At 37.8% G+C, this 16,965-nt stretch overlaps 2 protein-coding genes across 3 annotated transcripts in view; one reads left to right on the top strand and one right to left on the bottom strand.

Annotated features, from left to right (window-relative positions):
• Nucleotides 1-2,687: 2,687 nt before the first annotated feature.
• LOC149076727 (ADP-ribosylation factor-like protein 4C) lies at nucleotides 2,688-5,030 on the bottom strand. The gene has a single exon (XM_089244361.1). It carries the CDS (start codon nucleotides 4,633-4,635, stop codon nucleotides 4,030-4,032), a length of 606 nt encoding a protein of 201 aa, XP_089100487.1. The 5' UTR covers nucleotides 4,636-5,030; the 3' UTR covers nucleotides 2,688-4,029.
• Nucleotides 5,031-5,240: 210 nt separating this feature from the next.
• Nucleotides 5,241-16,965, top strand: part of pns (DENN domain containing pinstripe) — an 83,169-nt gene continuing 71,444 nt past the window's right edge. For both annotated transcript variants that reach the window (XM_089244359.1, XM_089244358.1), the window contains exons 1-3: nucleotides 5,241-5,393; nucleotides 7,478-7,587; nucleotides 8,344-8,514. In XM_089244359.1, coding sequence (XP_089100485.1) covers nucleotides 5,291-5,393; nucleotides 7,478-7,587; nucleotides 8,344-8,514 — 384 coding nt within the window. In that variant the 5' untranslated portion in view covers nucleotides 5,241-5,290. The remainder of the gene's footprint in view (nucleotides 5,394-7,477; nucleotides 7,588-8,343; nucleotides 8,515-16,965) is intronic.

Here is a 16,965-nt window from a genome sequence, read left to right as displayed (position 1 = left end):
CATTATGCTATATAAAAATGTGTACAAAATTGAAAATCATGAAACAATTATTTCATTTATTGTCTGTGACTGATTAGATAATTTCATGCAGGGCTGCTACTAGGCTGGGGCAACCAGGGCAGCAATGCCCCTGGGTCCCTAGCCGAATGTGGGGGGGGGGGACAGGGATCCATAAAAGTTTACATTTGTTTTGCATAATAACCCTCTCAAGTGGAACCCCAAGAAAAAGTTTATCCCGGGGCCGCAAGAAGGCACACTACAGCCCATTAGCAAATTTCTTTAGTGGGCCATGTTTCCAAATCAACTAAATAGACCTAAACTTTCAAAAAGTTTGAAAACCCAACAACATTAATGCACAAACTCTAGCTCACAGGGTTTAATCCTTTAATTGCCAAGCATTCAAATATCCAGAGGAGAACAATTTTAATGGGTTATATATTAAGTGCGGTAGTGGTGGGTTGGTAAGATACAGACTTAGAGATGGGGAAAGTTCAGCGTACATGGGTTCAAACCCACCCACCTACAGATAATTACACTTTTCACGCTTTTACAAGGGGACCCCAGTATCGATTGGTGAGGGACAATGCAAGGTGTCGCAGGGAATTTTTCCCTAATAGGGTTGTTAATAAATGGAATAGCTTACCTCCGGAGGTAGTAAATTGTAACACAATTGACATGTTTAAAAAGAAATACGATAAACATGTTGGGGTAAATCGAGAAGCTATCCATACTTAGAATAAGACAACCATAAGTATTCTTTATGGGCATTGTATAATTTTTATCACGTGTATATATTGTTTATAATTTTTATTCATTTTAATTGGGTTGCTATATTTTTGAAATATATGACATCCATATTTTTAAGGGCATCTTTTTCTCAGCCACCTCGTTGGGCATTTTGCCTGTTGTGGCGTTGTATTTGTATAAGCAAATGAGAGCTACTCTAAATGCTATTACATGACAAAAAAATGTCAATATTTAAATAAAACATAGAATGTTGTACGTCAGGGAACACACTGTATTTATATGATTTACATAGTTGACATGATTTGAATAGTTCAAAAAAGTTATTTATTGTTTGCCTACTCAGAGCCAGACTATGAATCCTGCAAATAGCCGCTGAAAGTGCCAACTGACGGAACAATTGTGAAAGGGGCACCAAAATATTATCTGGCACTTGGGAAATGTCCAGAACCAACCCTGTGCCTACTTATTTTTCTATCATTGTTGAAGAATGCACAACGTCTCTTCCATGTACACTATCTCCCTCCAAAATAAAAGGGTCAAAAATCTTTCTTGCTTGATTTGCCAAGAAATAGGAGGCGTGCACCTTTGCGCCATTATGCAAGTAATTATAGAAACTTCATGAAGAGCTTTCAAGTAAAAATTGGATGTTTAGGAGTTGCTTATAAGCATCAATGCTGAAACAAGCTCAAAATATAAAATAGGCTACCTTTATTTGAAAAATATAAGAAATTTATGTTGCTCCAGGGCAACACTGCCAAATGAAGAGTTAAGAAGGGCATGATAAGTATGCTTACATTTTTTTTATTATGTCTAGATAACATAGTTTGACATAAAATAAAAGTATATTTGATTTAAAAAATTGAATATACGGTTTGGTACTGGAGCATATGCAGGATTGACTTTTGGAGGGAAACTTCCAGACTAATTTTGAGCCACTAACCTTCAAAACGAATTTTAAATTAACAGAAATTGAAATGGCATATAAAAGTATTTTCTTTTGATGGCCCCATTTTGTGTGTAATAAAAAATATTTAAAGTACTAAAAAGTTCAATATTCACATGTAATAAATTATACACTCGTTTCAATCTCCCTTAATAAACTAGATTTTCCTCTAAACTAGCTGACCCTTGGCCCCAATTAGGTTAAATAAGAGAGCTTATAGTCTGGTGCACAGGGCGACAACTTGAAGAAGGGGGGAAAGAAAGGTATGGTAACAGAGGAGGTGCAAATTTCACACTTTAATCTCTCCCTTTACATTACAAGGAGGAGCTAAAATGTGTGCTTCAAGTTGCAGCCCTGATTGCACATTTCTATTCCTTAGACCAGGGATTTCTAGTCTATCAGTCTTTGGTCAAAGGGGCTTCCAAGATGGGTCCTACAAATCCACTTACAGTCTGGTTATAAATGTACTCATTAAAAACTGGTTTCACTAGTTTTGAAAACTACAAACCCATGGGTAATAAAATCAATCATTTTGTTGATTTTAGGTTACAGCTAAAAAAAAAGTTAAGAACTCCTACCTTGAGGCTGGTTTACACAGAAATAATTTAGTAGTTGACTAAATTTCAAGTCAAGTGCTTTAAGATCTGTCTCAACATAAGTAACAAGTAATGAATGATCATTGGATAAATGCACTCATTGGTGAATGTGTATAGCACCTACTTGATAAAAACAATTGACTATTCCACTTGTCCACTTAACCAATAAATCACCTGATTACTAAACACTTGAATGCATTATTTACACGCTCTGAATTCACTTGAAATTCAGTTAACTATTTAATTATTTAACCCGAGTAAACAGACAGGCCTTTAGACAAATCAATTTAGCTCTTCTGCAGATGGAAACATTTTTATCTGCAGATAAGCATTTTTAAAAACCACATAAATGCTGAATTAAATTAGCGCACAAGAAAAACAAAAATAACAAATGTAAAATAATTTTTTCTGTAATTGTTTTCTAATATTCAGTAACAAGGAGAAATACAAAGGTTAAACATTGGAAAATATATATAAATAAGGAAAAACCTATAAAATGCAAATGGCTCATTTCATATGAAAATAAGGGGTTACTTTTACACCCCCTCCACACAATAAATACTAAATAGTGATTATAGGAATCTTGGCAAAACATTTCGAGATAACATGGTCAAAATTTATTTGTCAAAGTCTTATCTCTTCTCATGTTTACTTACTGTCAAGAAACATTGAAACAAAAGAACAAATTTAAATTTTTGCACATAACAAACATATAAATATTATTTACTCAATGAATAAGATTCCCAAATGGCATTCTTTTTATCATTACTTGCAGGGCTTGACAAAAAAAAAATCCAGCCAAACTTTTTAGGAGATAATCATATTTTTTTTCTAAGGGAAAAGTGGTCCAAAAAAATGTTCTTCTGTTGATTTTTCAAAGATTACAGGAACTTCAGTGGATCAGAAAGTTTTGTGTTCTCAGACGCTAATTTAATAATCACATTTGATCATTTCTGTCACACCAGTCATTTTCTGCACACAAGGGCTAATTAGACTGGGACCTACAATTTATTGCCGATTTCAAACAGCAGCATTTGGCATTTTGCCTCTTTTTTCCTCAGAGAGGTTGGTGCACTAACCCTTTAGAGTAGGACTTCCTGTGATAATCTTTTCTGTGGTCATGGTCGTCACAATTTTTTTTGTACAATCTATATCTGATTGCCACGTCTATATGTCAAAGAGCAATTTGGAAGAACTTCAAGAGCTGAAAATGGAAATTTTTATTGCAGAACATTCCCAAAGCAGAATGTGCTAAAATCTGTGACATACGTCGCAGAACAATTAGCGCTACTGCTGAACAATTTGGAAGAATTTTAAGAAAAAGTGCAAAAAAAAAAACCACTATTACATGTATGGGGGTTTTTACTGCAGAACATTTCCAGTCAGCTGAGGGCTCGGCGCAGAACAGTGCTAAATATTCTGCTTTAGGGCAGAACATTTTCAGTCAGGTGAGGGCTCGTAAAACATTCTGCTTTGGGACTAAAAACCATTCTTGGCTCCTAAAAAATTTGGCTTGCGTCCACCTAAATATTTTTTAAATTTGTCATAATGGAAAAAAAAAATTGAGTACGAACTAATTTATATTATTATCAAAAGAAAAATGTGAATTTTTTTCCCCATAAAAATTCTTGAATTGGAGGATTTCATTCAAAATAATTTACATACATAAATTAGAAGTTTTCTAGGAACTGTAATGATTTTCAACACTTTTAACATGGATTCTTCGCGTTATAAATCTGTATGCTATCTTACTTTCTTCTTGGTTAATTTTGCCAAGCGTTTGCGTTTCAATATCATTTCATACAGCATTTCAAGTCCTTCATTCAAACCTTCACCAATAATAGCACACGCAGGTTGCACGTGCCACAGTATATTTGGACCGAGTTCATTCAGTCCTAACATTGATTCAACTTCCTGCGGACTCTTAGCACCAGGAAGATCCTGTTTATTGGCAAAGACTAGTATCGGAACACCACTGTTCTCTGGGCACCTGACTGTCTTCATAAGCTCCATGCGGGCTTCATCCATTCTTTCAATATCCACACTATCTAGAACAAACACGATACCATCAGTAGCTCTCGTATAAGAACGCCAGAGAGGTCTTAGCTTGTCTTGACCACCAACATCCCATATCAAGAAATTTGTACCTTTCGCACGACCAACGGTACCTCTCACTTTTTCGCAGTTGAAGCCAATCGTTGGCACAGTTGTTAGATACTGATCGAACTTCAGCCTGTACAAGGCAGTTGTTTTCCCAGCCGAGTCTAGTCCAATCATGACCACATGTAACGTTTGATTCGATGGCAAACTATCCAAGATAGACCCTCCCTTTCCCATACTGGCACCCATAACTTTATACCATTATGCCCTTTTTTCTTTCCATTAATACAACCAAGTAACGCAAATATTTTCGAATGAACTCAACACTGTGCCGACATTTAGAAACATTACTCGAACCCGTTCTTTTTATCAAACTGTACATCCACCCAATTTAGTCCAAGAAGAAAGGCGCACACACAACACCAATAACGTTCTTTCAACTCATATCATAGGTAGGTTCACATCGAAGCATCTTTCAGTTCGAAACGCATCACACATTAATTTCCCACAACGAATCCACAATCGGCAACAGTTTACATTAAAAGAAGGTGGTCTCTTGGTGACAATGACAAAAGCTTCTATTCATGGCAGAAGATGAACTTTCCTGCTACGTCATCAAACAAACAACAGCAGAAACTGAAAATTCCATCCTAACTTTACGTTCCTTACCATTTCGAGTTTGCGATGCTATTTACGACTGTTCTGAGATGACGCTATTTATCTGACCATATCTCTTCAAGAGAAACAAGGACAAGATAAATTGGGGCAATCTAAATTACGGGAAAATGCTGGTTGTATGGTCAGCGTATGTTATCTCATATGGTCACATCGTGTTAATGTCCTGTCAAGTCACGTGACGTCGAAAGCCTAAAATTGAAGTTTAGTAAACACAACAGAGACAGTGATGGCTTCAACTGAATCTAGTGTGAATAATAGAGGATTCGCCGATTATTTTGTAATATGCGGGTTAGATTTACATTCTGGTCTCGAACCTGATCATTTGGCTGGTAAGATGCCGTCTCATCGTGTTTGAATTAGTTTCTTTTTTTCCCGCAGAATGGCTCTCGAATCATTAAAAGTATGAAGTTGGAAATGTACCATGGAATTCAGATGTATTTAGAGATAATAAATCTCGGTCTCTCTCTCTCTCAGCATTCAACGCACCAATCCGAATTAAATAAATTCCAAAATGTTTATCCTTATTCTCATTTTTTTTTCCCTCCATACGAATCAAACGGGACTCAAAACCTCATTGAAACATGTCTCTTGTTGCATTATTTTACGTTGTGCCAGGTCTTGAGGGGTCAAAAAATGATTTAAGTGCCAACCAAATTTCGTATAAGCCAAGCATATAAACGCAAGGTGTTCATAAACTGTTTCAACGAAATAAGAGAGATGATAACACCTACCCAGCAAGACAAACAGTATTCACAATGGACCCTATGCTCCACTCAGATTGTCAGAAAATTAACTTTGAAACATGTCCAACAAGCATGGGGTGTCACTTCTGATGAGCTCCTAATTTTTTTTTTCTGATTTTTGAAGTCCTGGTTATGTTATGGTACATGCCCGAAAGGAATATTTACACTGGTTTAGTTATTTAGTAGTTAACTAAATTTTTTAGGTGTCACGTACTCTAACATAAGCAACCAAGTAATAATAATAATCATATAATGTGAGGCCACACTCTCACTGGTGTATGCACATAGTGCTTAATTAATTAAAAACAAACCTGGTCCTATTCAACTCATCTACTTAACCACTAAATCAATCACTTTTCTGTTCCCAACTTCAAGGTGCGAATGCGAGCCGATCTCCCCTTTAAAAAGTTTCGCCACAGAGAGCAACAGACCTACAAACACTACAAATGTAACTGAATTATCGCACTTCACTTCTGAAATATAGATGGCAGCTCTGAAAAATCAGACACAACACTAGATACACACTCAGACTGTTAGGTACACACATTTCCAGCACAACTCACTAGGTAGTAAATTGCCTATAGATAGCCATAGACCTCAGTTGTGCTCAGTTTGAATAAAAAAAATCAATCACTTACCTACATAACCTATGTAAACAGGCCTTCATGTTGGCTCAGATTTTAAGGTATTTGATGACTTATGTAATTTAGTAGTTAACTAAATGTTGACTTCTCTTACAAACAGATCTTAATTCTAGGTACTTAGTTTGAAAGTCCCTGGCCAGATATTTTGGTTTTATCATATGCCTACTGAAATCTGGTAACTGTAAGCTTTGAACATAATTCATATTTTAGTTAGGTATAATATGAATATATATATAAATTAAATATGACAATAAATAAATTGGAATAAATTATGCTAACAATTTTTTAAGGCTAGTGCACAGGATCGTCTTAGGTATGAGGCCCTCCGAGTCACTGCCCACTACTAAACCACACATGCACCTCATTCATATTCCTCTGGAACTTTATTCGAATTGGTACATGTTGGAATGTGCATGTCTGTGTGGCGAACCTAACGTAAAGTTTGTTTCTGTGTAATGCTTGTTATGTGTAGTGTTGCCATCTGCCATTAATTATTCTAACTATGAGTAAAGTGTAATGATTGAATATTTTACTGTTATAGGCCTGTTGCTCTCTGTGGTGAGACTTTTTAATGGGGATATTGGCTTGCATTCATGCCTCAAACCAGGCACTACCTGGAGAGCCAAGTAACTCAAATATTCTAGGAGGGGGGGAGGGGGCCTCATGATGATGAGATCTGGAAATATCATTTTTATTATGTAAATGTGTAGGCATGTACTTCTATCTGGGTATAGGATCCCAGATCATTACCTTGCCGGAGGCCATGATGCTGTTAATACACCCTGCTGGTAAACTAGATTAAACACAATATAGGCAATTTTTAAGAATACATACACACACAGGCAGTGCGGTGCATTTTTCATTTTATTAAATTGTTTGCCAAGGTTTTGTAACAATCTATTCCATTTGTTTTTTCCAGTGCATCTAATTAAGACACAAAAATGTCACCAAATTGTTTGAATTTATTAATATTTATTATATTATTTGAACATTCAATTTCAACTCATTTCTTATTTTGTTGTATAGGTGAGAGTCTTCATTGCACTCCATTAGACAGGCCATTTAAATCCAAAGTGCTTGCTCACTACCCTCACAATGTAACATGGAATCCATTTGATGAAACTGCTGTTGGTATGGTATGTAGTTGTTTTTCATTAATTGCAATTTAAAAAATTTAATTGGTTTTAATTCTGCAACTATGTGATAATGCATGAATTAAAGGTGAAATGTGTATTGTCAACAGTAAGTTACTGTATTTTCCTGCGTATAATTTCAGATATTATACAGCAATACCCAACTCACCCGCATTCACATCATCTTGTCATAAAAAGGATTTTTTCCCAATCAGGTACATTTCAAAGAAAGCTTAAAGGCTTTTCATGTTGCACTCTAAGAAAGAAATGTTTCCCCATGAAGGTGGCATCAGAAAAAGACAAATAGATGAAAAAATGTTCAATTTGCCTCCTTCTCTTGAGGAGGGTTGGGCTATTAGAAAAGCTCTCAGCTTACGTCGCCAGTCTTGGAATGAATTGCCAACATAGGTCAGGTATAATTGTATAAACGTTAAAAAAAAGTAATATTCCTTACTTTAGATTATGTGCTGCTGGGTCTTACCTGAACATATTTTTTTTCGTAAGAGGTTAGAATAGAAGTAAATATTTTAATAATTAATGATGCTGATTTCAAGACAGTAAAATATTATAATGGGTGATATTACTTATGAAATTGATGATTATGTTGTAATTTGTGATCAATCTAGGGATCTGGTATTTGTGAATTTGATAATTCTAACCTTTTAATGGTTCTCTTACACTTCAAATTATGCTTGGCTGTTTTTTTATTAATGGGGATAAACATTTTTTTTTTTTTAATTTTTGACATTATTTTTTCAGCTTTGTATGCCAGCAGGACTTACTTTTAGCACTCAGAAACATAAACGTCAATCAAAGTTCCATTCTTTCATTATCACCCGTGAAAATGGTTCTCGGACGTATGGACAATGCTACACCTTTTATGAAGAAGTTACAGACAAAAAGATTTGTGAAGCAATGCATACACTCCAAGTAAGTGCAAAATCAATTTGATTAGTTTTCCCCCAAATAATTTTTCAACTATTCAATAAATGAGAGTTGATATGGTTGAGAAACAAAGTTAAAAATTAGTTTCTTCCAAACAAGAAGCAATCGAACATATATGCCTCCTTCGCTCAAGATGTCACCCCCCAATGTTAACAAAATTCCTCACTTTGTCCACAATGATGGAAATACAATTAGACATGTGATCAGAAATAGTGTTACCACTCATCCATATATTTAAGTTTTCCTGGGTGTCTGTGCCATAAAATTCAAATTAATTAAATTAATAAAATTAACTAAATGCCACTATTTTTGAAAATGTCATACACATAATTTGATTTCAATTTTGAGATAACTCTAATTGTAGATCTAACTATATTACATTATATGGCATAAAGCTAAACAAAAGCCCCCATCGATGTATTCCCATCTCCTGCTGAAGTCATGATTGTTTATTGCGTCTTATTTGTTCTCACACTCTCTACTCGACTTGCTCTTTACTATGATTCGTCTGCTGTTAAAGATTGCTTTCAGTACAGCATTTACACTATCTGTGATCATATCCACAGCTAACAATATATTTAGTTTTATAATCGAAAAATGTGGTAGAAGGGAGAGATCTCAATAAAGATCACAACCGTAGTTATATCATTATAGCACACATAATATATCATAGAAATAGATTTCACACACACACATGAGATCTTTTACATCTTTGCAGACTGCAAACACAAAAACAACGGTTGAAGATTCGTGTGAAAATATTCCACCATTAACCTCACTTCACCAAACTAACAGTAAAGCATCTGACCAAAGCTCATTCTTATCCGTTAATCTCTAGAGCAGAGATTTCCAATGTTTTAGTTTGTTCGAAACCTCTGATGGTTAGAAGAGCTCAGTGCTCTGTCGAACATCAGCTGAAAACGTGCTATAGAGCAGCCCCAGGACTGTCATTTCAACTTTTTCCGGGGAGGGGGAGCAAAGAACATGTACTCAATGTATGTGTGTGTGTATATATATATATATATATACATATACACCATTTCTAGTTATTTTCTAAAGCTGGGGGGGATGTCCCCGACCCTCTCAAATGACGGGCCTGAGAGCAGCGGTTCTCAACCTTGTTGATCCATGGCCACTCAAGGAAAATAAAAAACAGTAAATTCAAAAAATATATAAATACTTTTGAATAATAAAAATAAATCAGTGACTGTGATGAATAAATAAAAAATAGGCCCATGGGACTTTGGGTTATGAGGTTGCGTGATTTGGATAAAATGATGGATTCAGGATAATTGATTAATTTCTTAAAATAATTATTTATTTACAACACGAAACATAAGACGAAATAAAAAAAATCTACGGAGCGACATGTTAAGCTCTTGATGGTTTGATCGCTTCTCTTGCGATTTCCCGCGTGACAATCCAATGGCGTCGGCTTTACAAGTGCCACCATCTGTGAGATAAAATACAAATCGAATCTCACCACATGAGTTTCCCCCCAGTGGAGGAACATGGTGAGAGAACGATAAATGAGATACAAAATGAAAATGTGATACAAAAAATTATTCATAAGATGCAGAATAATAGATGTGCAAGACATAATACAATGATGCAGGAAATCATGTGCAATAAGTATACACTTAAAAAAAAATATGATGCAAAATGTACAATTAAATGCAGAAAATTCAATAAGCTGTACAAAATATATATCGGATGCATAATATAAATGAGATGCATGAAATACAAGATGCAAAAAAATATTATGATGCACAATTCGAAACAAAATTAATTTCGGTTATCAGCCTAGGACTGAATTTGACTTTTCTGCCAGACCTAGTGACATATGGTTGTACTGGCACAGTGTCATTTTTCTTTTCTTCGAGCTTGTTTTTGTCAAGTTCCACACAGACATCGTTAAAGATAAATGCGGGTTTCACTCTGTTAAGTGAAACACAGGTCTTTCTCCCATTTACATTTAAAGTGATATTTTTTTCATTACGAGAAATCACTTCATGGGGTCCAGTATATGGTTGTGTCAAAGGTGGTGTGATCTTGTCAATTCGAAGAAACACATGTGAGCAAGTTTGCAGTTGAGGATGCACATAAATTTTGGATTGACCATGAGGTGATGTTTTGCATGGTTTGATACTATTCATACGCTCTCTGAGCTGTTGTACGTATGTGTATGTTGATGAGAGCTGACCGGGTGTATCCGTGCAGAGATCTGCAGGTAATCTCAAAGATGTACCAAAAACCAACTCGGCACTAGAGGCTTTGATATCCGGCTTGATGGCTGCCCTGAGACCAAGTAAGATGGCTGGCAATGTGACGGTCCACTTTGGATTCTCATGTGCCTTCAATGAGCTTTTTAAGACACGGTGGAACCGTTCGACCATGCCATTGGCCTGTGGATGGTAAGCAGTGGTACGAATCCTGCTAGTGCCAAGCAGGTTGATCAGTTCTCTGAAGAGTGATGATTCGAACTGCCGTCCTTGATCGGTTGTTATGGTTGATGGACATCCATAACGGGAAATCCAACCATCGAACAAGGCACGACAAACTGTGTCTGCTGTGATGTCTGCTACAGGTATGACTTCCGGCCATCTGGTGTAGCGATCAATTACTGTTAAACAGTATGTCTTTCCTTCTGAAGGAGGCAGAGGTCCAACCAGATCGATATGAATATGAGAAAATCTTGCATCGGGTGTTGCAAAGGTGCCTAAAGGTGTTTTGGTATGCTTATGAACCTTTGAGCGTTGGCACTCATTGCAACACTTTACCCAATCTTTGATGTTCCTTCTCATGTTAGGCCAAACGTATCTTGCAGATATTAGCTGAGTAGATGATGTTACACCTGCATGAGCAAGATTGTGGAAATGATGAAAAATAGTCTTGCGGAAGCTCGCTGGAACAAATGGTCTTGGTGAGCCTGTAGACACATCACATACCAGTTCTGTTGCGGTAAATGGACTTGGCATTGACTTGAAAGTCAGTGAACTAGAGTTGTCTTGCTGTAACTGTTTTAATTCAGGATCCTCTCGTTGAGCAGTTGCAAAAAGGTCAAAATCCAGGAATGGTGATTTGGAAATCGAGTTGATTACTATTCTTGAAAGAGCGTCAGCTACCACATTATCTGCACCTTTAGTATGACGAACATCAGTGCTGAATTGCGAGATGAAGTCGAGGTGTCGCCATTGACGTGGGCTGCATTTATCAGGATTTTGCTTGAAGGCGAAGACAAGAGGTTTCTGATCGGTGAAAATTATGAACTCACGGCCGTCTAGCATGTGCCGGAATCTTTTGACAGCAGTGTACATTGCTAACAGTTCTCGGTCGTAAGTGGAGAACTTCTGTTGACTCTTTGTCAGTTTCATGGACAGGAATGCAATGGGTTCCCATCCTTTTCCATTTGATTGCATTAGCGAACCACCGACTGCTAAATCACTGGCGTCAACCCAAAGACTTAGCTTGGCACCAGGAATTGGATGGTGAAGTAATGTTGCACCCGCTAAAGCTTGCTTCGCATCGATGAATGCTTGCTCGGCTGGATCAGTCCACTGAAGGATATCAGCTGGCTTGGTTTGAGTAGCTCTTTTGGATTTCTTTTTGTTTTTTATTCCCTCCAAAAACTTGTGTAGAGGTGTTAAGATGTGTGCAGCTCTGGGCACAAAACGACGATAAAAGTTGAAGAGACCAAGAAAACGTCGTAATTGAGTGATGGTGTTTGGCTTAGGAAAGTTCAGGATGCAATCAACACGATCTGGTAAAGGCTCGATGCCAGATCCAGAAACTTTGTAACCCAAAAATTCAATTGATGAAACACCAAATACACATTTAGAGGGCTTGATGCTGAGGCCATATATTTGCAGACGTTCGAATAACAACCTTAGATGTTCGATGTGCTCCTCTGGTGATTTCGAGGCTACCAGTATGTCATCAACAAAGGCATATACAAATGGAAGTCCACGAGTGACCTCGTCAATAAACCTTTGGAATGTGGCTGCAGCGTTGCAAAGGCCAAATTGCATTCGAGTGCTCTCGAATAACCCAAACGGTGTGATAATAGCACTTTTATGGACATCTTCCGGATGTATAGGAATCTGATGATAGGCCCTAATGAGATCTATATGGGAAAAGATTTTACTACCATGCAATTCAGATGTAAAGTCCAGAACATTTGGAACACTGTACCGGTCTTTCACAGTCTGTGCATTTAAAGCTCGGTAATCACCAACTGGACGCCATTCATCACTGTCCTTTTTCGGGACCAAGTGCAGAGGTGATGCATAGCAGCTGTTAGATGGTCGTAAATGGCCGAGGTCAAGCATCTGCTGAAATTCTTGCTTCACGATTTTCAATCGATCAGGAGCTAGACGTCTTGGTTTGGCATGCACAGGTGGACCAACAGTCTCAATATGATGCACGACAGAGTGTTTCACAGGTTGTCCTGGTTGTGGTGGTTTGATGATGTCGGGAAACTTGCTGAGAAGGCTGTGGTAGATGGTGTCACCTTCGATGAGTTTGATTGAGTGAACTTCTGCAATGTGAAGATCACAGTCAGTATTGAGTTTTGTTGTCCTATCCAGCAAACATCGTCGTCGGAGATCCGGAACAAGATCAAAGTTGAACAGAAAGTCTGCCCCAATGATGGGTGTGGAAACATTAGCCAGTAGGAAAGTCCAAGTGAAATTACGACGGAGATTGAAATCTAATGTCACCCTCTTTTGACCATAAACACTAATGGATGAAGCATTAGCAGCAGAGAGCTTCATAGTGGCGTCGCAGCGTCGTTGTGATGGTGATGCTGGAAGGATAGAAACATCGGATCCAGTGTCAATCAGGAATCGAATTTTGGAATTTCTGTCCATGGTAAAAAGGCGACAAGATGCCTGTGGCAAGGAGCATGTCGCGATTACTCCTCGCCCGCCCCGTTTTTTTGAAACTTGCACGGCGACTCGCACTTTTTGGCGTTGTTGCCGAATTTGTTGTGATACCAGCAGTTTTCCGATCGTGGATGCGGACTGCGCGCACGTGAGGTACGTTGGCGAGAGTTGCTACGCGAACGCAGGACGTTTTTCAACTCGCGGCGTAACTGAGCCACTTCGTCCCGAAGTTGCGCGACGGAATCCGGCTGTTGCGGTTTCTCAACTGCGTCAACATGCTGAGGGTTCACTTCATGAATTTTGTCGGCGAGTTGAGCAGCTTTCTCGAGAACGAGTGGAGTGACAGCAGCGAGAATGGACTGAGTTGATGCCGGTAGGTGTTGGAGAAAAAGTTCCATCAGCAATTCGTCGGAGACAGAATGCGATTCCGCTCGTCGTCGCAATTCGCGGAGAATGTCGGATGGTTTCCGATCTCCCAATGACCCGCATGTTAAGAGCTTTCGAAGTTGAGTGGACGACGACTCGCTCGACCGTTTAATCAGTTCCGATTTCAGCCTTTCATACGGATCCGTGGCCGGCGGATTAACGAGAATGTCTCTGACAAGAGCCGCACTTTCCGGAGGCAGATTCGCGACAACATAGTTGTACTTCGTGACAGATTCGGTTATCGGTTTCGGAACAGCGAGAGCGAAAGTGCTTTCACACATGATAAACCACAGCGCTGGATCATGGTGGTTAAAAAGTGGTACCTGAACGGCACTTACTTCCATGCTGAAAATCCAGGAAAAGTGATGTCAAGTTTCGGAAAGCGAAAGTTCACTCACGGGAAACGCCAGTAGATTGCCTCGTGCTGCAGTGAAGAAACTGTAACTTGTTTGAAGTCCGCGGTCACCATACTTTGGGTTATGAGGTTGCGTGATTTGGATAAAATGATGGATTCAGGATAATTGATTAATTTCTTAAAATAATTATTTATTTACAACACGAAACATAAGACGAAATAAAAAAAATCTACGGAGCGACATGTTAAGCTCTTGATGGTTTGATCGCTTCTCTTGCGATTTCCCGCGTGACAATCCAATGGCGTCGGCTTTACAAGTGCCACCATCTGTGAGATAAAATACAAATCAAATCTCACCACAGGACTTTGCCATAGAAATTATATACCAGAAAGGCTCTACAAGTTAAAAAAGGTTAAGAACTGCTTCTCTAGAACTATAGTTCTTTACCTTTTAACAAGGTTGATCCCACCCTCAGTGAACTTTAATCCCTATAGCCTTAGTGGGCTTTGAATTGCATACTTGCATTGCTTTCACTGATACATGAAGTCAATTACACATATCATACAAAATTTGTCATCTTCGCTCCTCTCCCCTCAGGGGATGTGCAGCATTGGTTAAGAACCACTGCTCTAGAGTAACATGTTACACATACTGGTCAAGTGCAGGCACAGATCCAGAGAAGGGAGATGGGAGCAGCCGACTCTCCCAAGTGTTGAATACTATGGGAAAAATTTGTCTGTCTCGTAAAAGATAGGACAATCTTACTAACTTATAAAATTAGTTGCTGATCCCCCTACCCATCACCCTGGATCCATGCCCGATGGATTGAATGGCTCTTGGCTACTCGAAAGAGCTAGATTATCTATAGGACACTAAGTTACTGATTTGGTTGATTGCAACTTCTTCCTACTTACCACAATGAAACTGCGAAGTCAGATCCTATACATAACAGTAAATGTTTGTATTGCTATGAAAAATATTATTTAGAATATTTTTCCAAAGCCACTTGGGTATGAAGATTCCTGAATAAAGGTCTGTTCACACACAACAGTCACTGTGTGCCTTGATTCCTCAAGATCTGTGTCATCACAGTTTTAAAAAGAAATAAATTATTTTTCTTACAAACAAAAATCTGATTATTATTACAGAAGATTTTTCTATGTTAAAACAGTGTTTAATTTTGTTTTTGCCGATTTTCTTCATAACAGTGGTTTGATCCTTATAACCAGTGATTCTCATCAGTAATATCTGTTGCATTTTGAAGCTGGTGATTGTATTAATCCTAAGACAGTATGTAATACATTCTTTTGACCCCAAGAGTATAATGATGTTATTAAACATTCATTAGGGAGTAAGGATAGAAATTAACATGTGTGACAGATGCGCATATGAACAATACATCAACTCATAGGCGTATGAAGAATTTTCTCGAGGGGGGGTTAGAACCCCAAACCCCCCTCTTTGCATATGCCAATGCATCAATTACTACTATTGTGGTTAAGAAATATCAAGGATATCAATCATGTGATGCAAGTAAAACTGTACCATCAGGGCTGTCTAAAGATAAAGAGCGTCATGGGCCCCTGGGCCAATTGATTTTTCTGAGGCCCTACCTGGAAAATTCTTGGAAATTTCAATTAGTTAAATTTTTGTGAGGTCCCTCTTCTCTTGAACCCCCAGGCCATGCGTTAAGACGGCACTGTGTACCATGACCAGAAATAGCAGTAAGATCTAAATCCAAAAGCACAAATCCTTAAACAAAGTAATGCAAGTCGACTTCTAGATTTGGCACCTGACATTCATTACTTCCTTGAAGCTATGACAAGGATTCAAACCAAAAACTATCAGCAAGCATCTACAGATCTTAAGAGGAACTATATGCTATGAGACAAAATACTATGTTCATCAGCAACAAACAGTAATAATTGTAGAGTATTTAACCTTTTAACTGGCATAGCTGAAATCACCAAACCCCATGTAAATGCCACATTTTTTTATAAGGTAGGTTTTCTTCCAATTTTTAGCAGGTGCAAAGTAGGGGGGAGATAGAAAAATGTGTTCCCATTGAGAAATCGGCTTTGCAAAATATTTATTTGTGCTTATCATTGCTAAAATAGAAGGCTTTTAAGAATGCGAGATCTCACCAATGCTGATTAGAGGGTTAACTTTTTAACTGGTGATTCAAGGTCATAGAACCCCAGCTGCTCTAGACAATGCACATACATTTCTTTTTTCATTATTAGAAACTTTATGTAATTTGTGTTTAGTTTCTAAAATATTCTTCACAACCAGAAATACATCTAAATTTCTGGAAGGGTTTATGAATCATAAGTACTTGTGCAAAAAGAGATTCCAGGGATGCATTTGGTTGTTCTGTTCTGTAACGACAAACCTCAAGTACTGTTTACAGTTTTTGTTAGTTATAATGGATTTTTTTTTTTTTGCTGTGAATTCTGAGTAACTGTACATACTACATGACACACACACGCATAACACGTGTCTCTCCATATATATATCAGAGCAATCATAATGGTTAATAAGGTTTGACTGCATGTGCAAGGTTTGTTCAAAAAGTATCTGACCATAATTTTTCGTGCGTGAACCAATGAAGCTAGGGAGGCATGGTTTGGTGCACATATGTAGCCAATTCTAGTGTACGTGCTTGAATTCTATCTCCAGAAGCTGCCAGTCATCAGCAGATCAGCGAGGAATGAGGAAGTCTGAGTGAGTGCTTTCACATTTTTGTTTTTGACAAAATGGACGAAAAAACT

Source organism: Pholcus phalangioides, unplaced genomic scaffold (assembly GCF_987345545.1).
Source record: "Pholcus phalangioides strain wild (caught in Gottingen) unplaced genomic scaffold, Ppha-v1.0 ptg000015l_1, whole genome shotgun sequence".
Taxonomy (NCBI): domain Eukaryota; kingdom Metazoa; phylum Arthropoda; class Arachnida; order Araneae; family Pholcidae; genus Pholcus; species Pholcus phalangioides.
The sequence above is the reverse complement of the archived record's forward strand: the minus strand, read 5'-3'. Positions and strand labels throughout refer to the sequence as shown.